The 27,461-nt window shown below is 45.3% G+C and overlaps 1 protein-coding gene across 4 annotated transcripts in view; it reads right to left on the reverse strand.

The window, feature by feature from the left end:
* Positions 1–8,545: 8,545 nt before the first annotated feature.
* IKZF1 (IKAROS family zinc finger 1) overlaps positions 8,546–27,461 on the reverse strand; it is a 92,865-nt gene continuing 73,949 nt past the window's right edge. For 2 of the 4 annotated variants that reach the window (XM_054991927.1, XM_054991924.1), the window contains 4 exons: positions 26,581–26,748; positions 23,957–24,082; positions 16,309–16,413; positions 8,546–10,458 (listed from right to left, as the gene is read on the reverse strand). In XM_054991927.1, the coding sequence (XP_054847902.1) occupies positions 9,752–10,458; positions 16,309–16,413; positions 23,957–24,082; positions 26,581–26,748 (1,106 nt within the window). In that variant the 3' untranslated portion in view covers positions 8,546–9,751. Of the gene's footprint in view, positions 10,459–16,278; positions 16,414–23,956; positions 24,083–26,580; positions 26,749–27,461 lie in introns of all 4 variants that reach the window. The other 2 variants (XM_054991926.1, XM_054991923.1) reach the window with 1 other exon arrangement.

The raw sequence follows: 27,461 nt of genomic DNA on the forward strand, positions 1-27,461 counted from the left end.
GCAGTTCCGGCAGTTCCCCAAAGAGGTCACATGTCAGATGGCCTCGCCCACCTGACTCTCGGCCATTTTGGGCCCATTTCAGCCTCGATTGGGGCCAAAACAGCCCAGATCAGGCCTCTGACGGGTGGTGGATCACTCTCCCCCTCAGCAGCGGCCCGATCCTGACCATTTTGGGCCCCTTTTCGGTCATTTTCAGCCTTTTTTTGCCATTTTGGGCCCAATTTCGGCCCTGAATGGCCAGGATTGGGTCCAAAACAGCTAGGATAGGTGATGTCAGGGGGTGTGGCATATGCAAATCAGTAATGCTAATGACACACTTCTGGTGATGTCAAGGGGCGTGGCATATGCTAATGAGTTATGCTAATGAGTTCTTCCAGCTCTTTTTCTATGAAATGACCCTTGTATACTATTATGTATTTATTTATCTGACTTATACCCCACCCTTCCCGCGAGCGGGCTCAGGGTGGCTTCCAACAATATTCCAATAAAAATACAATAAAAAACATTAAAACCACTTAATCCAGATGACATGAAGAAAAGGTTCAGGCACCACTGATTTAATCAAGCTACTATAACCACTATAAACCACAGGCACTGCCATGATGTAAATCTGGGGTGATTGCAGAAGGAGGGCATGGTGGTCAGAAAGGAAGACACAAAGCTGGCCCCTAATCAAGGACCTGGCGGAACATCTCCATCTTGCAGGCCCTACAGAATTGCAATAGGTCCCGCAGGGCCTGGATCTCCAGTGGGAGAGTGTTCCACCAGGCCGGGGCCAGGGCAGAAAAACCCTGGCCCGAGTCTAGGCCAGCCAAATGTTGCTCGGGCCGGGGACCACCAGAAGCTGCTTATCCACAGAACACAAGGCCCTCCGGGGGACATAATGGAAGAGGTGGTTCCGCAGGTATGCAGGTTCCAGTCTGTGAAGGGCTTTGAATACTAGAACCAATACCTTGACTTGGATCCGGAACTCAACCGGGAGCCAGTGCAGCCAGCATAATGAAGGGTGGATGTATGCCCTAAACATTGTCACCATGAGGACACGTGCCACTATATTCTGGACCAGTTGTAACATCCAGGTCAAGCCACAGGTTGCCTAGCATAATGCAGGTTGCAGTAGTCTAGTCTAGAGGTGACCTTTGCCTGGATTAAAGAACCTTTTTGGCCGCTGGGATAGACACAGCCTAGATGGATGTGGGGTCTGATCCAATAGGACTTTTATGTGGATCAGCTCTGATAGCTACTGCATTGGTATCTGACGAAGGCAGTTCTGACTCTCAAAAGCTCATACCCTGGAAATCTAGTTTGTCTTGAAAGTGCCGCTGGATCCGAATCTTGCTTTTCTACTGCAGACCAACACGGCTACCCACCTGAAAGTATCTGCATTGATTAGTGCGCCATACACATTAGCAGGGCTTTTCTTCTGGGAAAAGAGATGGTGGAACTCAGTGGTGGAACTCAGGACCACACAATGATGTCACTTTGGGTCAGCTGGAACAAGGCGGGAGTTAAAGTTTAAATCGTCCTCGATGAAAATGGCCACATGGCTGGTGGCCCCGCCCCCTGATCTCCAGACAGAGGGGAGTTTAGATTGCCCTCCGCGCCAGTGACACGGAGGGCAATCTAAACTTCCCTCTGTCTGGAGATCAGGGGGCGGGGCCACCAGCCATGTGGCCATTTTCAAGAGGTGCCGGAACTCTGTTCCACTGCGTTCCAACTGAAAAAAAGCCCTGCGCATTAGGCTTCTGTATCATCTGTAAAAACATCCTCAGGTATGAGCTGAAGTACTCTCAAAGGTGAACCATGTACCAAATGATCACCTGGGTTCTCAGGTCAGATGTATTCATCCTCTTAACTGGAAACAGGGTTTGGATGGAGACTCTCTGCAGGCAAAGCAGGCGTACCATCGCTGAGCCACAGCCTAAAGCCAAAACCTCACTGTAGCTGTGCCTTTAAGAACAGCTCAAGGAGCAGGTGGTGTTTGTCTCCGAGCAGGTTTCTCAACCTCAGATTACTCTTCAAGGCAAAAGAGCGGGCCAGTTTTCTGGATGGTCCCAGCAACCAGGACAACGAGTGGGGATTCCCTTGATTGACCTTGGGGGGCAGTGAGAGATGTATGGGGATAACAAACAAAGAGCGCAGGATGTTGTTGGCCCCCCGTTTCTCACCTAGCACCGGAACTGTTGGCTTCCTCTCCCGATTGCTGCTAAACCTGGTGTCATGTATGCCTGCCTGCAGTAAATGCCACGCGTTTGTTATATGCAAACTATTGCCATGTGTATGTTATAGGCAACCTGCTGGTCCTCTGACTCTAGGCAGAGTTCTGAGTACCATTCAATGCCTGTTATTTGGAAGCTCAGTGTGTTCTCTCTGCTTTGAAGTTAAACACTTGTGCTTCTGTGGCCAACGGCCTTGAGACCAGATGCAGCCAGTCTGAAATGTATCTTCCTTGAGAACATGGATGATTTCATTCCCAGTTTGCTATTGTTGCTTGTCGTAGTCTAAACTACTTTTTGTCTCTGGCACTCATGCCAGAATTCCAACGGGCTACTAACCTGGGGGCGGGACATTAATCTTTAACTAACCATGCTTTTCAACAATACGTCACTTCTGCCAACTCCACTGTCTGGGCACCTTGAACCTGATAGATCTCTAATAAAAGTTACTTCAACCAATCCACCTGTGGGATTGCTGTGGAGAAAAGGGGATTTACTTGCCAAGGACTGACAGCTGGTTTCTCGTCCTCTGCAGCTTTGATCCTGTTCCACAATTCAGCCCTGGAAATATGAACTGCATGCATCTGTTAGGCCAAAGGCCTTATCTAGTGCTGACCACATGCTTGGTTGGTGCAAGTCATACAGGGGACCGACAAAACTAAACTGAGGCACAGGATCCCAGATGACACCGTCTTGGGGCCCTTAATTTGGGTGGAAAGGCAGCAGAAAAATGTTTTAAATAATTAAAGATTTCATGAATGCACAAAGAAGTTGGTCATCTGCCTCAGGTTCTTTTCTGCGCACAGGAAGAAAACTGTAAGCAGTTAGTAGAGTTATGGATCACATGATTTTCTTTCTGGGCACAGAAGAGAACCAGTGGAGGAAGACCCCGTAACTCATTGAATGTTTATAGTTTTCCACAGAGTTCCCCCATTGAAAAAGTGCTCCGATTTTGGAAAGCAGAGATTAGGATATTCCATTTGGATGGATATTGCTAAGGCTTAAATGGAGCCATTTCAGGGTCTGTTTTCAACCCCCCCCCCCCACCAAACAGGGCAATTATGTCTCCACGGCACAAAAGGCACTCATTTTTCTTGGCCCTTATCGGATTCCTCTACCTTAAAGCATGTTGGGAGTCCCTTTCTACTCCCCCGCCACCAAAGATGGGGGGCCGATCTTTCCTGGCCACTCGCCTCTCAAGTCTAATGTGCCCCCATTATTCCAGACTTAAGGCCGTTTGCATTCCCCGAACCAATTCGTTGTAGGGAAACCCACTCAGGCTGACTAGTCAATCTGGCCCAACGCAGACAGGGAAACAAGAAGTGAAAACAGCCAACTATACCCAGATCCATGCAGATCATTTCACGAGGGGTAGTTTTGATACCAAATTATCCCTGTTATGCAAATTTCCTCCCCAACTGGCTGGTTCCCAGTTATGCATGGGGAGAAGCGGTGGCCACATCTGCTTCCCGTTTTGCCATTTCAGAGGCCCACCATCTGTTTGGCCTCATCCCGAACAGCCTGCGCTGTGCTGATTAACTTCCTCACCCAGCCAGGCCGAGCCCCACTAGCTTCTGCAAGGTGTTGATGTAATTTTTTTTTCTGGCCTGCTTACAAACCAGAACCTCCACTTTTCTCCCAAGGGACAGGAAGGCGTTGGTTTGTGTGATTCGCAGCAGGGCTGGCATTAGCAGCTGTGTTCGGAGACCCACATGCACACATATGGCAGGGACAGATAAAAAGAAGAAGAAAACCCCTAGGATCCCACCTCTCTCTTGGGAGCCTTTGGCTGCGAGATCCTGGACAGGAATGCTGGAGACACACCCGTCGGTAACTGATGATCTATTTCTAAAAGTCATTTTATACATTGAGAACTAGTGAGTTGTTGGAGAGTTGGACTAGGAGCAGAGGAACCAGGATTTCAGTCACCACTATGGGATGAAACTTGGATTCAGAGGACTTCCTGTACCTTGGTTTAATCCCAGATACAGCACGAGAGAGGCTCAGAATTGAACCGTGTGAAAACACAACAAACGAACAGAAGGATTTGAGTCCAGTGGCATGTTAGAGACCAACAAGTTTTCCAGGGTATAAGCTTTTGAGAGCCAAACTTCCTTTCTTCAGATAAAAAGCTCATACCCTGGAAATCTTGTTGGTCTCTAAGGTGCCACTGGACTCAAATCCTGCTGTTCTCCTGCAGACCAACACAGTCTACACGAGACATCTGACACATGAAGAACACGTGTTGGGAGATGCAATGCTAGCCAGGAAGAGTAGTTTGAAAAGACAGAGCTGGTGTCAGGGCAAAGGCTTTGCTAGACACTGGAGCTGTATGAAGGGGCTGCGAAATGCCAGAAGGGAAACTTCAGGCCAATATAACCTCTCCAGATCCAAGCCCACCGCTGGAAGGCTGCTTCAGCCTATTTCTATTCCTCCATGGTTGTGATCCCAGAGTTTTAGATTGGAGAGATGAAACTGACAGAGCCTTTGGAGAGGCGAAGATGAAATTAACAAACCCTCTGAGCAGCAATCCCCACCAGCTCTGTCTTTTTAAACTACACTTCCGGGCTAACATTGCGTCTCTCTACACTTGACCGACTTACAACTACCTACCTGAAACTGTAAAAGAATATCTCTGAACATATGCAAAGCGTTTCTGGAAACTTACAGAGTATCATAACTGCAGCTTCAGGAATTAAGTAAGGGCTTATAAGGCAGAGGACTCAATTATCCAGGCATCCTTAAGCCACTATATTTTGGGCATTAAGCAATGTATACATTTACAACGGTTTTACAGAGTCATGGATCGTGGGCTGCTTATTTAAACTTGATGCATCTTGCTAAAGTTGAGCTTTGTCTCTAGGGTTGCTTTGTGTTTATGTCATTTTTGTGGCTAGTTAGTCGCTTCTAGGCCCATGATTCTCCAGAGTCATCCAAAGAATATTGGATTGGATGCAACCCGCTTTTCTAGTGGTAAAGAAGAGAGCACGAAAAAGGTTATGCTAGAGACCACAAGACCTGCATGGACAGAGATCATGTTTGATGGGAGCTTTAATAAGAAGGGGAATACGAAGATTGAATGTGAAAGTCAGCTGGATCCAACCCATTTTCTCCCTGTGCACGACATGTGTGATACACACTTCTATGAAGTCACATAACAAATGAGCAAAACCTGTTGAGTTCACTTGGTAAGTCAAATGGAGTGATGCCTCTCTGATCAGGCAACAATCAAATCAGAAACAAGATGGGGCTGTGTTCTGCATGTAAAACCAGACCAACTAATCATACCTTGAAATCAACTGACATGGAATTGACTTTCTACTTTGCAAATTAATATGGTGAAATTTCCAAAGCCTCCAGAGACTGCGCAGCTAGATCACAAGCTGTAGCGACCCACATTTCAGTAGTCTCCTTGCACTGGGGTGCGGGGAAGCTTAGCTCCTCTGCCTGATGTGCTAGCTTTCTACATGCAATGACCTTTTTCAAATTAATGCGGGGAAGCCATTCAACTATGCAACCCTTGTCTGGAGTATGAAGTGGTACTATGTGATTCTCCTGCTTGAGTAACGTAGAAGTCCGACAAATGGGATAAAACTGGTTTAAATCAAAATATTTTAGAATATGTTGTGAATTTGGCTGTCATTTTCAGTATCTGATTTGAGATATTTTTGTTTCCTTATGTCTTTGCATTATTCTCTCTCTCTTGCCCAGTCACCCACAATCCTAAATGAAGTTGCTTATGTTCCATCAGAAGAAATTCCAAGTACATTTTGTTACAAAATGATATTCTTCACTTTCAAAGAAAATTATACATACATTCTGATTATTTTTTTTATGAAATTTGCTTCCATTTTTTTAAAAAAAACGTACAATGGTCTGAAAGATAACTGAGATTACAATATAAAACCACAACAAAATGTGTTTAATACAAGTATAAAAAAGGCAGTGCCGAGCATGAGTTCTGAAAAGCATTTTCTTGTTCTGTTGCTATTTACAGCTGTGAAATATTATTTAATAATACATCTCAGTGTAAAAGAATTCAACCAGTTCACTCTTCTATGTTGCCCAGAACAGGAGTGACTCTCAGAGTCCTGTTTATCAGAACCATAAATTAAAAAAAAAATCAGTAGTACATTTTATTTTCAAATAAAACAAGACCCATTCTGTGAACTTAGCAGGGGGGGGGGCAGCAGCCCCATTTTATGCTTTCGGATACAGTGGCACTTACTAATATGCTAAATCACTAAATTGTATTTGCTTTCACTATCCATGTACTCGTCTTACAACATAAATATGAAAACCAAGAAATGCAATCACTCTGATAATGGCTTACTCAATATCTATACAAGTATAGCTATGATACATATAAAACCACAGACTGTGGTGAAGGTACGTTGGTTTGGGCAAGTACGGAGTACCAGTATGAAAGCGGCCTTCCAGCCTTTTGTTTAATACCCCCCGCTCCCCATGAGAGACAGTACTGGTATGAATTTTAAGTTCTCTCCCCTGCCACAGACCTTTGTGTGTACATGTGGGTGTCTTGGAGGTTCTGTGTGTGTACGTGTGAATATGTGCTGATGCCCTCTTGGCGCTCTTAATATGTGCACAGGCTGCCCACTTAATTTAATGGAAGGAGCAGAATTCTTTGTGCAAAGGAATGGCTCTGCTTCTTCCATTGAACTGAATGGATCAGGCACTGTGGACAGAGAAGCTCTGGGGGCGCACAGAAGCATCTGTGACTCAAAGAAACAGCTAGATAAGGGTGAGAGAGAGGGTTTCGGTAGAAACTAACCCGTGAGAATTAGAAAGCCTATATGATAAAAGCCTTAATCTTTCCAGTTATAACAGACAGATTAAATGCTGCTACAAATTAGCTTTACACCAAAGCTGCTGCCCTGACCTAGATAGCCCAGGTGAGCCTGATCTCATCAGATCTCAGAAGCTAAGCAGGGTCAGCCTTGGTCAGTAATTGGATGGGAGACCTCCAATGAAGACCAGGGTTGAAGAGGCAGGCAATAGCGAGCCATTTCTATTAGTCTCTGGCCATGAAAACCCCAACAGAGGTCAAGTCAGCTGTGACTTGAGCGCACTCTCCACCACCCTCAAAGCTGGTAGTAAAGGGATGAGGTGCACTGGTACAGCTTTGCACATTTCTGTTTCCTTAAAGGCAAAGGTCTTTTCACATATTACACTTTGAGGTGCAGATCCAAGAGTTATTTTAGGCATGCACCTAAAAGAGTAGTGTGGTTGTGATTACGGAGGGTTTGATAACATTTGCAAAATACGTGCGCATGTCTAAGAATCAGGACTGGTTTTAGCTCCCTAGTGAAGATATTTTGGGATCTATTGTGGTATAAGGTGTAACCAATATGCATGACAAACCGTCCGTCTGAGCTCAGGAAATATAGGAGAGGGCTTTTTTTAAAAAAGTAAAAGCCAAACTAGTATTTTCTAGTGTAAAATGGCTGCGCTTTTGCAGATGTGGTTTAGCCACATGATTTCATGTGCTTGTTACCCCAAAGCAAAAATGATCAAGAAAAAACCCCCACGCTTACTAATGTACTTTTCCTCATTTTTAATACATGCTTTATAAAAAGGGACTCTTGATTTTAGAAGTGGCTGATCATTGCTGAGACAGATGGAAAGTTTATTACCCATGAACTAAATCCATCGACTGAGCATGCGCAATCCCAATTTAGAGTATTTGTGTTATGCTAGAACTATTTAGGTGCTTGGAAAAGCTGATCCAATGCAGATGAACACAAATGGGCATATATTCGCATACACTATTCTTGTTTTATAGTTTTTATCATATATCTGACATTTTTAGGAACAAATGTATTCACATCAGCACATGCAAGAGATTGTGTATGCACAGTGAAGGATCAATGTACTTTTGTTGAATAGCTGCTCCCCCTCACAGCAGTAGAAGCTTCTTTGTGAACTTAAGAGGAGTTTAAACAGGACTTTGTGGTCAAGGGTAGGGCCTTAGAGTTTGGCAAAAGTAGATTGATGTCTGACTCTGTGAATTGTGCAGTCCCCAAGATTTGATGGAAATTTCCGCATGTCCTGCTTCAGAAATCACCAAGAAGCTTTTATCCGATATAACACCACAGTTTTCACGTGTGTGTGCCAGATTTCTTGTGGTAGCGCAAAGAATCCACAAGGAATGACTACAGAAGGTATTGGATATATAAGAGTTTCCCAAGTGGCGTATGTTTTATTTGCTCATCTTAAGCTTGGCTTTTAAATTTTAAATTGTATACTACTTTTGTAATTATTCCTACAAACCTATTTGAGTTGAGACACATGGAGGCATGAAATAAGAGTTCCTCAAGGCCTATGTTTTTACATGTCTATTCTGAGTCTCGTTTTAAATGTATAATGTTTTTATATGCATTTCTGTAAACTTATTTAGATTGGTATGTGCTGGTTATGAACTGTACTAAATACTGATGATGATGATGGTTTGCTGGAAAGGGCTCTTTCTTGTGATTCTACATCAGTGAGTTTTGCAACCAATTTACAATGGATCTAAATGAGGGTTCCCAGGATCTGAGTCATAATTTTCTGGGGCTTTTAATTTTGTGGCCTGCATTTCACCACAGCCACCCACAACCCCCCAAATTAACTGGCACAATCCTTGCAACTTTTGGGAATGTTTGGAATAATCCACAACATGACACCCATTATAAACACAATAACAGCCATTGTAACAATCGTCGCTGGTAGGGAGAAAACTTCTGATCAAGAATGCTCTGAGAAATTTATGATGGTACGAACTCATCTTACAAGAAACCTGCCCAGGAGGGGGTTTGTAGGGCTCAGATCACCAGCAAATGTAAGAGATTTTTAACCTATCGTAGATGTGTATTATAGCTCTTGATTAGCGAATGTGCCAAATAATTATAGGAATCTTGAAAATACATATGGTGTAAGAAGTGTCTTTTCAGAACAGCAACAGAGTCAGTGTTAATTTTATCTTTCTTGTTTTCAATCAAATTTGGATGAGTGCGTAGTTAATGGCTTAGCTGAAGGGGGAGGGACGTGGGGGTGGCTAAAAAGAATGGCTAGCAAGAAAGAATTTCCTCTACTTAACGAAAAAAGCTCCGACTTATTTTACTAAAGTTTTGGATGGCTTACATCTTTTTACTGTCTTCATTTATACCCCACATTTCTCCCCAGAAGATACTTAAAGGGGCCGACATCCTCCTCCTTGCCTTCATTTTATCCTCACAACAACCCTGTGAGGTAGGTTAGGCCGAGAGTGTGTGACTGCTCCAAGAGTGAAGATTTGAACGAAGGTCTCCCAGATCCTAGTTCAACACTCAAACCACTACATTAGGCTGGGGAAAAAAGCATCAGTATTAATAGTATAAAGCTGACTTGTGTGTTCATGCACGCTGCCAAGTGGAGTACATTTATGGGGACCCAACCTTCTGATTTTGATTAGATGTTGTCCTGTTGTGTGTATTTTGTTTTGTGTTTCTGGGGGTGTTGGTGTTGGTGAGAGGGGTTGCTGCCATCATACAGCTCTAACTCATGCGGAAACGGTGTTCCCCTCGGGTTATGTGAGAAGAGAATTCATACCTGTCCTGGCTGTGGTAGCCACACATGTTGCATTCAAAAGGATCACGGAACCCATGACAGCCCATGTGGATGGTGTACATGACATGATCTAAGAATAAGACTCTACAATGTTCACAGATGTAAACTTTCACTTGCTCTCCGTTGCCCCCAATGACTTTGAAAGCATCTTGGGAGCTGTCGCTGCCTGCCCTCAGGACGTCGTACTGCCGATGTTCTTCCTTAACAGACAGGCCGTTGCGCACATGGGGCGCTATGTGATTTGTTAGGTAAATTAAACCGCTGCGTTCCTCGTTGTTGCTCTCTGTGTCGGTGGAGTCGTGGCCGCTGTTGCTAGGGGAAGCGTCCCTTTCCGACGAGATCGATTTGACTTTGGAGAGAAGCAGCAAATTTTCCACCGCACTGTCCTGAGCGGCATGATGGGAGCGGATGTGGTTGTCTCCTGGGGGCTTGTGGAGCTGGTACATTGGGCTGATGCCAGGCACGACTTCAGAGCCCCCCGGGGGGGTTTGCACCAGGGGGCGCAAGGACTCCGCCCCTAGGTAGCTGATTGCATTGTTGATGGCCTGATCCATGACGTGGGTCTGCATCATCTCGTTCTCATTCTTGTAACTGATGGTTGCATCGTAAGGAACATCAGAGTCACATTTCTCGCCTGCAAACCAAAATAGTGAGAAGTTAAGCATGAGGCTGAAATACTCTTTAAACAGCCGCATTAGCCCATCATAAATGAAGCATGCTCTAAAACACATACAATATACACCTGATGCTGTTGCGAGAGGAACGGCTTCCAGTCACCGGTCCTGTATTTTGTGCTTTTTTGTCAGACAATATGCTCACGCGGTAAACATTTTGAAAGGAAAATTGAAAATTACAGCAGCAATATTGTACGACGGGCGGCCTCCATGCAATTCAGTGGTCTTATATTTTAACTGGTATGCTTTAATCACTGTAATCCATTTTAAAGGTATATTGTTGATCAACAAGAAGCCCCATCAATATTCAACTTAAAGTCAGTGTGTCATTCATAACATAAATGACACAAAACTGTTGTCTGCAGCCAGCTAAATTTCCTTCTCCATCATTTTATGTAGCAGAGTTTTTATTCCATATTCAGACCCTTCCTTGGAATTTCCTACAACAGACAGACAGTTTCAGGCTTTGCTTAGCTGTGAAGCTCTTGGGCTGGACTTTAAACAAGATACTCTTTTTTTAAAACCTATTTAATAGGATTAATAGAAAGCTAAAAAGCTGCTATGAAAAGCATATAAATGTAACTATAGACTTAATTCTTTGTTATATAAAAATGTACCTACACATTTAAACCTTTCCTCTACATGAAACAGATGGAAGTGACCTGATTAAGTATATTTCCCACTTCACTGAGTAACACATAGTGCACTCCTAAAAGGAGTTACGCTCTGTTGTGAAATGCCTTGCACCCCAGACTAATGCCAAAGAGTCTCTCTACATAAGACGTCTTACATGGGGATCCTCAAGTATAACGCAATGTTAGCCAGGAACCACAAACTGTTGCCTTTTAAATCCTGGAAGATGCTCAAAAAGAGTGGAACTCTTTGCTTCTCCCGAAGGGGAGGTGAAATTGACAGGAGGTGAAATTGACAGGGCTTTCGGCTCTGTCCTTTTAAACTACGCTTCCCGGCTAACATTGCGTCTCCCTACACTTGAGCATTCTCGTGTAAGATATCTCGTGTAGAGTGACTCAGAGTTTGCAGCCCCAAAGGATAATTTTTGGATTTCCATTCTGCACATGTACAGAGGTTGTGAAGGATTCTTTGCAGACCAGTAGAAGGAAAGTGGAGAAATAGTTGCAAGGGGTTGCCTCAGAGACAGCCAGTGCGACAGAAATGCACATAACCCTGGCCAGAGAAGAGCAACGGGCAGCCAGATTCCTACAGAAATCATAGGGCCAAACTACAAGTGACAAATGACATTTGAACGGCAAGTGTATTCCTCCCTGATCACTTGCCCTTCACTTGCTCTCCACTTGCTGTTCAAGTAGCTTGGCCCATAGTCCTGCCTAAATCGGAGCATCTGGAGGCCAAAAGGCAGAGCGGGACGTTTCCTGCACGCAGAAAGGGAAGGAGGATCTACTGCTGGTGAACTAAGGAAGATAACACACACACACCCCGAACACATCGAGGAAGCTCTTTTAGCTCTTCGTTCTCTTAATCTCTCTAGCTCTGGCTCTCCGAGGGGCTCTTTACACATGCACTAAATGTGAGTTTGATTGGGTGAAACCCCAACTCAACTTACTTTTAACAGATGACCCAAGCTTACCCTTAAAACAGTGTGTGTGCATGGGAGCAAACTGCCTCCCAAGCAGAGGGAATGTCTTCATTCCCTTCTTTCCCTCCTGCACACAAACTAGCAGAGAAAGGTCCTTGAGGGAGGGCTATTTGTCTTATGGTTGGTTCCATGTGCCTGCCGAGGTGTGATTAGATGATATGGGCAGATCCTGGGCCGATGTATGAAACTGGCTGTAAGCAGGGCTTTTTTTCTGGGGAAAGAGGTGGTGGAACTCAGTGGGTTGCCCTGGGAGAAAATGGTCACATGGCTGGTGGCCCCGCCCCCTGATCTCCAGACAGAGGGGAGTTGAGATTGCCCTCCGCGCCGCTCAGCGGTGCGGAGGGCAATCTCAACTCCCCTCTGTCTGGAGATCAGGGGGCGGGGCCACCAGCCATGTGACCATTTTCAAGAGGTTCCGGAACTCCGTTCCCCCGCGTTCCCCCTGAAAAAAGCCCTGGCTGTAAGACAAATAGCCCTCTCATCCTCTTCTGCTACTTAAGTGTGCAGGGTGGAAAGGAAGGAATTGGGAATAAGAATAATGATTTGCAATTTCTGGAAATACTTGAGTATCTGCATCTTTTTCTGTAGAAATTAAACTAATCTGAGTCTGAGATGACAAATTATGATAATCCAAATGATGATAACTGATGATTATGCTCTTGGGAGGAAGCAAAACTGAAGCTGCTAGGAGCAGGAAATTCAGGGCATCTTGATGCCTCTCAGATAAAGCTCCCACCTTTTGAAGTTTCGTCTTGAACTGTCATTCTAGGATGGTTTTACACCACCCTCTGAATAACTGACAGGAAATGCTACCTCGTATCTGGCAAGTGTTTAAATCTTCCCTTCCCGTGAAGGCAGAAAGTGAGAGCATGAAATTAAAGTTTATACCTATTCCCAGAGCAGAACACATCATTACCCAAAAAGCTGTTCTAAACCGCCTGATGAATCCTTTTTCTTCCAAGTAAATTCACAGGACAGGTATTACTATGCACTTTTGCCATTATCTGACAACTAGTTCTGGAGAAAAAAGCCTGCAAGGTTTGTTTTTTTTAAGGGAACATTGTGGAATTTAAAGAAAAGTCCCTTAAGAAAATTTTTCATTTGTGTTCTCCCTCAGGTTCCACTGAGAAGGCTCCACTGAGGAGCAACCTTATCGGAAGTCCACTGTGTTGTAACAAGGGCCGTGACCGTTTCAGTAGATGCACCTGAACACTGGAATTCTCTGCCTACAGAATCCCAACTGGCCATTTAATTCTCTTCTTTTATGAACTTAGTAACCACTGTCTTCTTTAGGAGAATGCCTGCAGCAGAAATTTGTCTGCTGATTTTAGAGTGGTTTTAAGATTTGTTTTATTTATTTAACCTCTTTTATACCCCACCTTTCTCCCCAATAGAGACCCAAAGCAGGTTACATCATTCTCCTCTCCTCCATTTACAGCACAACAACCCTGTGAGGCAGGCAGGGTTGAGTGTGTGTGACTGGTCCAAATTCACCCAGCAAGCTTACGTGGCAAAGTGGAGATTTGAACCTGAGGCTCCCAGACCCTCAGCCAACACTCTAATTACTATTTTATTTATTTTTAATTTTTTGGGGAAACACCTTATTGACTTTCTGCATCAGACGAGGAAAAACAAACTGATGATTTGTGGTTTTCATTAGGGATGTGCAACCTGAAAAGGTTCGGGTTTCCTACTTCGGGTTTACCCGAAGCGGGAAAAAGATCTGGAAATCCCCGAAATCCGAAGCGGCATGCTGGCACCAATTCGGAAATCGCAAAGCTTTCCGGATCGGGTATTTTACCCGAATCGGATTCCCGAAGCGCACACCCCTAGTTTTGATTTCTAAGAAAATACATTTGGGAAAAATAAATAGAACGGGGGGGGGGCAGTATTGAAAAGGTAAATTTTGGAGCTATTAAAACTAAAAGTATAATGTTTGTTGAAATATGATAGATGTAGAGAAAAATTGAAAATGAAATATGTATTATTTTTTTCTTTATTTTCTATTTCTGTTCTTTTTCTCTTTTTGTATTCTTTTTTCTTTACTTTCTTTTTCCATTTCTCTGCCCATTTTATAGGACTTTTAATCTTGTTAACAAAATAAAAAGTATACCTGCAAATATTTTTAAATTCTTTTTACAGTATATGGATGGAACTGCATGTCTTTTTGTTTTGTATTTCATGCCAGTTAGGTTCTGACAGGAAGCAGGATAGAAATTCAATAAAAAGCGAACAAAATTAAGCATCTCAATCGTTTTGGAGAACAACCCTGCAACGATGGCAACAAAATTGGTCTAACCAATCCCTTTTGTGTATCAGAGCATGTGCAAAGGGGGTTGCTCTTATTTCTGGTCCCAAGTGACATTCTGAAAATAAACACGTGCAAACACAATTAATTTGTGTGTCTGGCTGCCAAAGCTGCATCTCTCATCGTCTTTTTTAAGCAGAGACCACAAGAATATTGAGCCAGGACAGCAAAGTGCTGGACGATGCTTTGCGGGGAAAAGCAGAAACGGGGAAACCCTGTTGCAAGGAAACTCTAGACTCTGCGAGAGATCCAGTGATCAAGCAGGCAGCTGCTGAAAGGAAGTCTGAGCAATAACCACTAGAATTCCTCTAAGCAATCTAAAGGGTAAGGGATATGGAAACTATCAAAATCTGGAAGAGTAAGATTCGGGTCCTGTAGCACCTTAAAGACCAACTAGATTTCCAGGGTATGTGCTTCCAAGAGCCAAGGCTCCCTTTGAGTACTCCTTGCATCTAACAAAGGGAGCTTGGACTCTCAAAAGCTCATACCTTGAAAATCTAGTTGGTCTTTAAGGTGCTGCTGGACCTGAATCTGGCTCTTCTAGTATAGACCAACACAGCCGCCCACCTGAAACTATCCAAATTTGTGATCACAAGTCTGGTGAGTGGTGTTTTTTTTCTTTTTGTTTGTTTTTTACATGCTTTATTCTGCTGGGACAAATGGAATTTCACTAATTTCACCAGAGCTGGGAACAGCTAAAGGGAAAATTACTTTGCCCTTCCAGTCTCAGCTTGTTGTAGGGGTTAAGAGAGGCAGGACTCTAATCTGGAGAGCCAGGTTTGATTACCCATTCCTCTGCTTAAAGCCAGCTGGGTGACCTTGGGTCAGAGCCAAGCTACAAGTGACGCCTGACAGGAGTTGGACACATATCAGTTTCCCTCAATGGTTGATGGGAAGCGTAGGCATCACTTGTAGCTGCCCCAGCCGGCAGCACGAACTCACCTGGCATCTGCTTCCACCCCTCAACTGGAGCCGTGCAGTGTAGGACTGCTGCCTGGCCGGCACCACAACCTCACCCCTCACCACCACCCCTGCAGCTGTGCCCCCTTCTGGTCCCCTTCCCACCACCACACTTCGGAGGTGGCTGCCAAGGGAGCACTGAAAGCCACGGCTCCGGCAGCGCTCCTGGCTCCCGTGCCCAGCTGGCAGCAAGCTCGCCCGGCATGTTTCCCCTCCACCCTCTCCTGGAGCGCAGGAAGCCGGCCGCGAACTCACCCAGCATCTGCCTCCCCCCACCCTCTCCCAGAGTGTGGGAAGCCGGCAGCGAACTTGCCCGGTGTCTGCCTCTCTCCCACTCTCTGTCTGTTGGGCCAAGAGGAGCCGGGAGCACTGCTAGGGCCACGGCTTCCCATGCTCCCTTGGCAGCTGCCTCCGAGGTGCAGCAGCGGGATGGGGCCACAGCTTTAGGGGGGCAGTGATGGGCGAACTCGCGCTGTGGCCAGGCTGCGCACGACAACCCATGGCTCTGGGAGAGGGTGGGGGGAGGCATGCACTCCCTTGGCAGCTGCCTCTGAAGTGTGGCGGTGGGATGGGGACCGGATGTGGCCGTGGCTGCAGGGGGCGGTGAGGGGCGAGCTTGTGCTGCTGGGGCCGCAGCCCAACACCGCAGGGCTTGCTGGTAGCTTGGATCTCAGTCACAGATCTTTGGAGCTCTCTGAGCCCCACCCACCTCATAGGGTAATTGTTGAGAAGATAATAATAGCACACTTTGTAAACTGCTGTGAATTGGCGTTAAGTTGTCCGGAAGGATGGTATATAAATCTGTTGTTGTTATTATTATTCAATGAAAAACAAACACAAAACAGGGTGGGGGGGAATCCAACTAGGTAAAGGAGGCAGCAAACATTTATCTCTTACCCACAAATTTCTGAGGCATAGAACTCTTACGTTTGGCGACGTTACTTGCGAGTCTGTCCAGCACCAGGGATCGCTCAGATCCCATTTTACACAGGTCTTCAGCCATTTCGCTCTGGCTTGTTTCCTCTTTTATGACTGAAAGTTAAAAGACATGAGATGACTTAGGCACACAGACTGCCGGGGCTAGACTTTGCTGAGACACAGTCTATAGACAGGCACACTTAACAAAAAAAAGAGAAGCAGTTTGGGGCATGCTGGTATCTGTAGGGAGAGGACACAGTCAAATGAGTTGTTTTCCCAGCTGTTTCCTCACAACTTGGAAATAAGCAGATACGTGCAAAACAGCACAATAAATACATTTTAAAAAAATTGTATGTGTGTGTTTTTAGGGAAAAACCCAACTTTGGAAACAAACTGAAATCTTGAGCAGAGTTACTCCAGTCGAAGCCCATTGATTCCAATGGGCTTAGATTGGAGAAACTCTTTGTAGGATTGCAATGAAAGTGAAAAATTGGTTTCAATATAAGAACCAAGAGGGACCTGCACCGTGTGTATGTAATGGTGTGTATGGGGGGAAGAGGCTGTGGCTCAGCAGAAGAACATCTGCTTGGCATGCAGAAGGTCCCAGGTTCAATCCCCAGCACCTCCAGCTGAAAGGTTCTGGATGTAGGTGATGTGAAAGACATCTACAGAAGACACAGGGAGTGGCTGCCAGTCTGGATAGAGAATATTGACCCTGATGGACCAATGGTTTGATTCAGCATTGTTGTGAGCCACCTTGAGCCTGCATGCAGGGAGGGTAGGTTATAAATGTAATAAACTCAACTAGAGATGGGAATGAACCAAAGTTTGTCACAAATCGGGCTCTTTTTTTGGTTCACGAACTGGCAGTTCATCGGAGGGCATTTCTGACAACCGCTATGATTTTTAGCCCCGTTTGTTTGGTTTGTTTTTTGATTTGTCACTGCAGACAGCCTGGCGCCAATCAATCAGTTTCCTAGGCAATGGGGGCGGGGGGGACGGGCTTTTTGCAGACCTTCTGCTGCTCTGGAACTGACATTTTCACGAACCAAACGAACTGGTTTGTGAACCGGGCAATTTCATGCCGGTTCGTCGTTCGTGAAGTGCAACGAACCGCGAACCGCAACGAACTGCCATTTTCCCAGTTTGTGCCCATCTCTAAAGTCAACTCAACTATAAGGCGGCTTCATGAGTGTGTCACTTTATAAAGGACAGAATGCCTTTAAACATGTGCAGAGCACTGTGGTCTCCCCAGTAGAAAGCAGTAACTTCTTTCTGCATTCATGGCTTCCGTGGAGGAGGGCAGCAGAACGCTTTGCTGCCAAACTCAGTAACTCACAATCGCAAAGTCAGCTAAAACACATGGCAATAAGCTCTTCAGTTCAGTCATTGATAGGGGAGCACACACACACACACAAACAAACTTGCTTCCTGCGGTCCGTTTTCAAAAAATCCCACAACTACGATTCATCTCCGAAAACCATCTTTTCTCCTAAAACGGAGAGAACTATTCCAGCTATGTGGACAACAATCAAGGCCCAGTAAAGCCCATAGCCCATTGTCGGTGCCTGTTCAGTCTGGGAAGGCTCCTTCTCTGCCATGTCATCAGTACCGGTATCTGAAGGCCTTGAATAATGGAGAACATCTTCCCAGTTGGAGACAGAGTGGGTGGTGGGTGAGAACTGGCTGTTTATTACATTTTATTTATTTTAAACATTTTAAAGCTGCCTTTCAATCCAATTTAGGGCCAAACCAGACAATACGGAAGCCCAATCCTGTTGAGGTCCGAGGCCAGGGCTGGATCGAGGGAGGGCAGGGCAGGTAGTCTGCCCCCGGCATCCCCAGGGAGGGGGCGCTGGGAGCAGCTGCCAGCTGCCAGAGGGTGCAGGCAGCCTTGCAGCCCCCCCCCCCGTGCTGCCTTTCGCCTGCCCCGCAGGACAGGGGGCGGCCGGCTTGCTGCGCACCCCCTGTCCTGCAGAGCAGGCAAAAGGCAGCGCGGGGGGCTGCGGGGCCACCTGCGCCGCGCTGGCTTTGCCTGCCCTGCAGGGAAGGGGGTGTGCGGCAAACCGGCTGCCCCCTGTCCTGCGGGGCAGGTGAAAGCAGCGCGGAGGGCTGGGAAGCCGCCCGCGCCATTCGCCGGGAGGCGAATGGCGCGGGCGGCTTCCCAGCCCCGCATGCTGCCTCTGTTCCGCCCTGCGTGATGACGTCACCTAAGTGACGTCATCACACAGTGCGGGGAGTGCGGGCAACCCTAGATCCAGCGCTTTCTGAGGCGTGGTGGTGGTGGTGGTGGTGGTAAGGAGCTCCAGTCTCAACCCCCCGCACCGTTTTCAAGAGCTGAAATGGATATGCCATTTGGGTTGTTGAAAATGGCATGGAGGGCAGAGAGGGAGATAGGAGCCCCTCATCCTATGCCCCGGCATAACCATTCCTATCAGGATTGGGCCTCTGAAGCATTTTGGAGGGAAAAAAATCAACTCTAAAATAGTGCTAAATTCCTGAGGCAGACTTAGAGACATGGTATCATCTAGTTTGACCCTTAGGAGGTTAAGAGCAGTGGGACTCTAATCTGGAGCACCGGGTTTGCTTTCCCACTCCTCCATTTGAAGCCAGCCGGGTGACCTTGGGTCAGTCACAGCTCTCTCAGAGCTCTCTCAGCCCCACCCACCTCACAGGGTGATTGTCGCGAGGATAATAACAACACACTTTCAGAGGAGTTAGCCTTGTTAGTCAGTAGTTGCAAAGTAGTAAAGAGTCCAGTAGCACCTTTAAGGCGAACCAAGATACAACATGACGAAGAGAGCTGGGGTTCTCAAAAGCTGATGATGCATCTGACGAAGAGGGCTGTGATTCTTGAAAGCTGATGATGCATCTGACGAAGAGGGCTGCGGTTCTCAAAAGCTGATGATGCATCTGACGAAGAGGGCTGTGGTTCTCGAAAGTGTATGCTACAATAACACTGGTTAGTCTTAAAGGTGCTACTGGACTCTTTACTATTTAATAACATACTTTGTAAACTGCTCGGAGTGGGCATTAAATTGTCCTGAAAGGTGGTATATATATCGAATGTTGTTGTTGTTACTACTTCTACTAATACCACTACTAAACAAACAAACAGTCAAGTGTCTTCTTTTGTCACTCCTTCCTTTCCTGACCCCTGCCATGCTATGAGATGGTCATAAAGGGGAAGCAGCTCATTTGCCACCCTCCTTCCTTCCTCCCATCTCTCTCTCCCTTCTTCCCATCGCAGCCTCTGCTTTCCTTATCTAAGTCCAGCCCAACAATATCCAACATGATACTGGGGTCTGGAGGCAGGGGGAACAGGACGACTGCCATGACAGCAGCAGTCCTGTCCACCCCCCCCCCACACACACAGTGACCTCTTGTCCATGCCCAGAAGATGGCAAAACACTGCCAAGATACCTAGCCGAACTGGCCTAGGGAAAATTGCTACCTGATCCCAAGGTGGCGATCAGCCTTACCCTGGGCATGTAAGAAGGCACCATGAGAACTAAGCACTGAGCCACATGAATCCGGTGCATGCCAAGTCCACTCTGTTTCATTACAATCACCTGGACCAATCAAAAGCTTTCTGGAGCTCAGATGCACATCCTGGTCTTGGCGGAGAAGTTTATTTATGAGAAAGATACAGGCCCCCTTTGAAACTCCTCCGCGAACCCCAGAGATGAAGGATCAGGCAAAGTTGAATATGCTTCGCTTTCCCCACCTGCGGGTGGTAGCTGTGCTTTGATGACAGACAGGGCTTTTTTTCAGCAGGAACGCGGTGGAACGGAGTTCCAGAACCTCTTGAAAATGGTCACATGGCTGGTACGTCTAATAAATGCTGGAAATGTAAAAAGCATGAGGGATCTTTGTATCATATGTGGTGGACTTGTGAGGTAGCTAGGCAGTACTGGGGGGAAATAATAAGAGTAATAAGTGAGATTTTACAATTTCAAATTAATAACCCAGAACTCCTGCTACTGAACTTGGGAATGGAGGACATTCCAGCACAATACAGGACATTGCTATTTTACATGACAGCAGCGGCTAGACTTTTGTACGCGCAAAAGTGGAAAGTGCAAGAAGTGCCAACTATCGAGGACTGGATTTATAAATTGCTGTACATGGCGGAAATGGATAAAATGACAAGGAAACTGAGAGACCTTGATCCAGGACAGTTTAACACGGATTGGGAGAAGCTGAAACAATATTTAGTGAAAAAATGGGAGGTGAGAGGAGAACTGTGGCAGTTTGAAAATTACTGAAATACAATAAAAGTAGAGGGAGGTGACTTTACCGGGGGGCGGAGAGTTAAATGAGAATTTCTAAGCAACTATTTTATTTGACTATTATATATAGTATTAAGTATTATAGGTGTTATTATAAGAATTATAATGATAGAAATTAACTAATTATAAGGATAGAAACTAATTAATTTCATTTCTGGCAATAATTGTATAATGGAGATATTTTATAATTGCAATGAAGAAACTTAAGCAAGGAGGGAAAAATACATAGTAATGTACAGACTATATGTTAAATTGATTGACTTAGGTTGGAGGTATATATGGGTCAAATTGGTTGACTATTTTTGGTGGATAGCTGCATAATGGAGGAATTACATAATTAAAACAGTACGAAGATAAGATATGCAGAAAAAGTAACATATAGAGTATAAGTTAAATTGGTTGACTTATATTGAATGTATTGTTTATAGAAGTATCTAAAATTATGCTAAATGAGGGATAAATTGTTTGTCCCATATTGAAGATGAGATTATAAGATAGAGTATAGAGTACCAAAATTAGTTAAATGATTATTATTAAAAGAATATATGCCAAGAATGTATTATTTAGTTATGCATTATTTAGTTGTTAAAGTAAGTAGGAAGACAGAGGAAGCACTGTGTTAGATAAACTCCCCTCTGTCTGGAGATCAGAGGGCGGGGCCACCGGCCATGTGACCATTTTTAAGAGGTGCCAGAACTCCGTTCCACCACGTTCCCGCTGAAAAAAAGCCCCCCCCCCCTCATCTGTCTGTCTGTCTGTCATGTTATTTATAGTCCACCTTTCTCACTGAGACTCAAGGTGGATCGCACCGTGTGTCAATACAATTAACAACTGGGGCATTTAAAAAACCACACTAGGGTATGCATTGCAGGAATCTGAAAAGAAGCATAAATTCAAATACAGGAGTACGGAGACAGGCCTTGCTGAAACAACGCGTAAGTAGTTTGACATGACACACATTAAATCACACGGCAATTACCCAGTAGGAGCACATCTACATCAACAGACAGTACTCAGTAGTCCAGTCTTCAGTCCTGCCCCTTTACCAAAGCATCTCTAGGAACCATTTCCTAACTGCACTGCCCTATTGCCTGAGTTTTTTTTTTTAAACCCTCTTAATAATTCCATGCAAGCCATTCCATATACATGTTTCAGCTTACCCACCCTCCATTTCTATGTTTCTTACCTAGTCAGCAATACTAGAGCGACATCTTTAGATCTGCTGTTCTGTCAGATGCCTCTCAGCTGCTTTTCAGTGTTATCCTGAGATGTGCACACTTTTACATTATCTGATAACACAAAAAACATTGACCGAAACGCTGCCTGTGTTGACAGTCTGAACGCAGCCTCGCTGAATCTGGGGTCCCAGTCAGCCTTCTGCTTCCATCCTTTGACAAGCTGACAGAAGCAAAGAGGCATGCAGGATTACACCAATCTTAAATCCATTGCCTGCTGTCGAGGATAGCGATAGATCCGGCATATACAAGCCCCTCTCAGATGCCCTGCTGTGTAGACGATCAACCTCAAGTCCTTGCTTGAAAAAACAGTATGTGGGAGAGCCCTCAACAAGCCTCTGCATCAGGAAGAAAATATCTAATCCAGTCCTCTGTCTGCACGTGATAGTTTTACACAAGGGAGCATTCAAACACGCCGTTGCCCATTATGCAGTCCGAAGAGAGCTGTACCATAGGAATATTCAAAATGTACAGATTGTCTATAAAATTCAGATAGCTCCTCAATCCATCTGCCTGCACGTGCATGTCTATTCAGATATTACTTTAAAAATGTGGTTTATTTTTAACACTGGTTAGTTTGGGAAGTGAGGATTCGGCTCACAGGTCATGCTCAAATCCTGATTTGCCTGCCAAATGCTGACTTGCTCTGCCTAGGCATCTCTGTAACCTGGAAGCTTGCATAGGAGGATCTTGGGATTGGGAATAAGGCAGGATTAAGCCATTTGGCTTGGGAAACCAGAGTTCAGACTAACTTCAGTCATAGTTTTAGATCTTAATTATATGGACCATAGCCAACCATACCCTACCACAAATTTTGGTAGTCTTACAGGTACTACTGGTCTCTTGCTCTTTCATAGCCAACCATAGTTAGCGTAGTGTCTCACGTTCCAACAATCACAGCAAAAATAATTTGTTTAATTAAGCCACGGGTTAGTGTTAAGTCTGTACTAATCAGTAGCAAGCAGTGACTTTATTTTTAGTTTCTGTTATCGGGTAGGTTCCCAGTTTATGGTAGTGTTGTGCAGCCATTCTTGGGTTGGATCCAGCGGTCAAAACGAAAACGGATCCCCCCTGATGCTGTTCTGCAGAGTCTCCTTACCCTGAGGTGCACCATTTCAGGGAGCGTTTTGGGTGACAAGAATGCTCCCTTCTACTACGCTTGGAAAAGTGTAAAACTCAACACCTGCAGTGGACTCGTGTATGTTGCTGGTATGCTGAATAAAGCTGCCAATACTGGGCTATAAAGTAACAGACATAAAGTAAAGTAACATACTTAAACTAAAGCGCATGCCCCTCTCCTTAACAGAAGTCCACAGTAGATTTTATCTCGAGAGAGACATTGAAAAACAATGTCAAGAAGCCAGAACAACAACGTTCGACTTATATACCTCCCTTCAGGATAACAACGCCCACTCAAAGCGGTTTACAAAGTATGTTGTTATTATCCCCACAACAATCACCCTGTGAGGTGGGTGGGGCTGAAAGAGCTCCGAGAAGCTGTGACTGACCCAAGGTCACCCTGTTGGTTTCAAGCAGAGGAGTGGGGAACCAAACCCGGTTCTCCAGATTAGAGTCCTGCTGCTCTGAACCACAACACCAAACTGGGCAGGAGCTGATGGGTTCTGGGTGGTGGCTGCCTGTAACACTGGCACAAAGAAGTGGGAAAAGGATGGCAGGTGATAGGAAGGCAGCGGGGACCCAAGGGAGCCACTTGTAAGAATGGAAAGGAAAATAGGAAGAAGGTGCAACCACTGAACACCTGGTAAGACAGAAGAAGGGGGAGGCTCTTGTGGCTCCGCCATGAGCTGGAGGGGGAGGCAAAGAGTGCTTGCCAATCCCCTTCCCTCCACCTGCAGTCACAGGAAATCTTGATAGGAACCAAAAAAGTAAGACAACAGCTCCTCCCAACTCCCGAACATACTGATGATCTGACAATCATGTCCAAAGTTTCTCCATGACCTTGGAAAGAAGGTACACATCAATGTACTCGCTGCGGCACTGGTGACCCTGAACCTATCGGTGCACCAAATGGAGCTATGGGTTGCTGACCCGGCTTGTCATCATGGCATCGTGCAGTGTGGGACATGATATCGAAACACTTAATTGTGCCTTCCTGTTCAGTTCTCTTACCGGGATAAAGGCCCCCCGAGAGGTTCATGGTTTGCAAATAGTTGTGGCAGCGCTCCTTATGTTCCTCCAAAGAGCTCCGTTGCTTATAGCTCCGACCGCAATATCCACATTTGTGAGGCTTGCCAACTGAAAGGGGGGAAAGGGAATTTACTTCATGATCTGGATTCAATTCTGGCTAACACAATCCCGACAGTTACTATGAGCCAAGCGGATGCAAAAGTCGAGAATTAACAGCAATAAACCATCACTCTTGTTTATTTATTTAATCTTCTGTACTCCACTTTTTCCCCCAATGGGGACCCAAGCCAGTTTACATCATTATTTTGTCCTCCATTTTATCTTCACAATAACGAACTTGTGAAGTAAGTTAAGCTTACAGAGAACAAGTGACCCAAGATCCCGCAACAAGCTTCCACGGCACAGTGGGGATCCAAACCAGGGTCTCCCAGATCCTAGACTGACACTCGAACCACGAAATCATTCTGGCTCGCTCATTCTCAGTATATATACTTCAGCCACATCGTCAAGGAAAAACAATCATGGGCAAATCCACACTTACCGGCACAGCGCTAAAAGGCGGAATGAGAGCGTCTTTCTGGTGCGTTTTATGACATCATTGTGCCACGAGAGCGGCATCATAGCGTGATGATGTCATAAAACGCGCCAGAAAGACGCTCTCACTCCGCCTGTTTAGCGCTGTGCCGGTAAGTGTGGATTCAGCCCATGTTTCAAATTAGTTAAATAGCACAGAGGGCACCCACTAACAAGACGGAAACTACGTCTGATAAATAAGAACTTGGTTCAACTTTTTGAATCCAATACAAATCAAAATAAATGTTGCTGTTCAGTTAAAACCTAGTTCAGTCAAGAGACTGTTTGGAACCCAGAGTTGCCATTCTGCATTTCTAATCCGGAAAAAGGTACGAAAGCCTACACAGTTTGAACTGGGAAACTTTAAAAGCCAGAACTGAAGTTCAAAATCCGCGAATGTGTTTGGGTGCGTCTCTACTGGTGAAATACATTTCTTGCCGTTGGCATATTGGTCAGACACTTCTACAATCCTGCAACACGTTCTAATTACTCTATAGGTTGGTTCCTACTAATTAGGCAAACCTATAAACACACTCTGCCTACGTGTATTTGACTGGTAAGTTCACCTGTTTTCTAGCATGACACTATGGGATTTATTGTCGAAGGCTTTCACGGCCGGAGAACGATGGTTGTTGTGGGTTTTCCGGGCTGTATTGCCGTGGTCTTGGCATTGTCAGGAACTACAATGCCAAGACCACGGCAATACAGCCCGGAAAACCCACAACAACTATGGGACCTGCTTTTGAAACCAATTATCAGAACTTGGCTGTTGACTTTTTCACACAATGCATTAACTGGCACGTTCTCTTTTCCTTTGCTTTTATTCTGTGCTACCTTAGACCCAAAACAGATGAGACCCTGGAATTTTTATACCCAGACCTCCTGCCATTCTTTAAAAACTAAATTATCAGGTGCGTGGGGCCACAATTCTGACTGGTACTGTGGTGTGAGGGTAAGCTTTCCCTCCAAGCAATTTTCCCTACCTAAAAACCAGGAATTCCTATTTGTATCATTGGTTGCCAACCTCCAAGTGTGGCGTGGAGACCACCATAAATTACAGTTGATCTCCAGAGATCAGTTACTTTGGAGAAAATGGCTGCTTTGGGGGGAGGACACTATGGATTTACATCCTACTGTATTCCTTCTCTGGGGTCTGCCTGAAAATCTCAAGGAATTTCCCAACCCAGAGTTGGCAACCCTTGGGTGAAGGCTCAACCTTTTCCTGTTGGCATCATCCGAAACCTGAGCTGTGGTTCCAATCTGAAAGTTGTATTTAAATAACATTGGGAGCTCCAACTGTGCAACTGGTTAGGCCCTTAGACAGCAAGCTTGCTGAGCAGAGCCTATACTTGTGTTCTTTACCATTATTGGACAATCTGTTGGCCTTAAATCAGGCTGGCATGATTTGGGGCCCACCAAGCTAAGCACAGTCTCCCAGCTACATATTGAGACCTGCTAAGTACTCGACAACTTCCTTGTTCGTATCATCCCAGGCAGGAAGCAAAAACAAGGTATTTGCTGAGCTTCTGGTGGGCAGGGTTACTTTCAGCTTGACAGATCTTGCTTTGGAGGCCTCCCCAAATTGCAACCCAGTTGTCTGGGAGAAAGATGGGCATATAAATATTTCAAACAAATAAAAACTCATTTTTAATGTCCAAAATTGCTAGCAGCAGGGCTTTTTTTCAGCGGGAACGTGGTGGAACTGAGTTCCGGAACCTCTTGAAAATGGTCACATGGCCGGTGGCCCCGCCCCCTGAACTCCTGACAGAGGGGAGTTTAGATTGCCCTCTGCGCTGCTTGGCGGCGCAGAGGGCAATCTAAACTCCCCTCTGTCTGGAGATCAGGGGGCGGGGCCACCAGCCATGTGACCATTTTCTCCGAGGGAAACCCACTGAGTTCCGCCACCTCTTTTCCCAGAAGCCCTGGCTAGCAGACATCCGGTTTCAAAACAAGGGAAATTTGGCACTGAATCCCGGCTTCGGCGAGGGAGGTAGCACCAACAAGTTCTAGAATTTTCTGACGTGCACACCTACCGGAATGGGTCCTCAGGTGGCCCGTAAGAGCATCTCTACGGCGACAAGCGTAGTTACACAAGTGGCACTTGAATGGCTTTTCGCCGGAATGCAACTTTATGTGGCGAAGAAGGTTGCCTTTTTGAGTAAAGGATGCCCCACACTGATTACACTGGAAGGGGCGTTCGCCTACGGGGAGAACGAGAGGGAAAAATATGTGAGAACAAAACTCCGACATTGTAACAGGAGGAAGATTTCAACGAGAAAGTTGTTTTCCAACTGGTGCTCTATGACTTCCACCGGCTGCAGGTTTGATATAACATGAGCTTTTCAGACTAAACCTGCCAGTTCCTTAACGCTTCACTGGCTGGGTCAATTTGATCTGAAAATCTAATTTTTTTTTTCTAAATCAGAATGGCACATCACAATGCAAATTCAAACTCATTTAAATAAAGTGACTGCAACATTTTGTGTTGAAGAGCCACTCTTCCTGATCAGCAGTTTTGGAATAAACCAATATCCAATTTTGCATGTTGTGGCATTTGGTGGGTTTTTTTAATGTGGCTTTTTTCAAAGGGTCTTTAAAATATGCCACTGAAGCAGCAAAATAAAAAGGAAACTCATTAAAAATGCATTTCAGGATCACAAGTTCATTTCAGCGTTACATTCTTATATTTAAATGAAAGGCACTTCATTATAACAGTTATAATAACTTCTTTTCATTTACATTTTCCCTGTATTTTCCCTTTCAATTTCTTCTCCATTACCTGGCTGTCCCTAAGCAGCCAAATCAGGAAAGAGACAGAGAAGAAGAAGAAAAAGAGGGAGGGGGGAACACAACTAAAAAAAGAAGTTAAGATAGTGAAAAGGAAACAGTTTCTTCCACCCAGAAGTCCTGACTC

The sequence above is a fragment of the Eublepharis macularius genome, chromosome 11 (assembly GCF_028583425.1).
Source record: "Eublepharis macularius isolate TG4126 chromosome 11, MPM_Emac_v1.0, whole genome shotgun sequence".
Classification (NCBI taxonomy): Eukaryota; Metazoa; Chordata; class Lepidosauria; order Squamata; family Eublepharidae; genus Eublepharis; species Eublepharis macularius.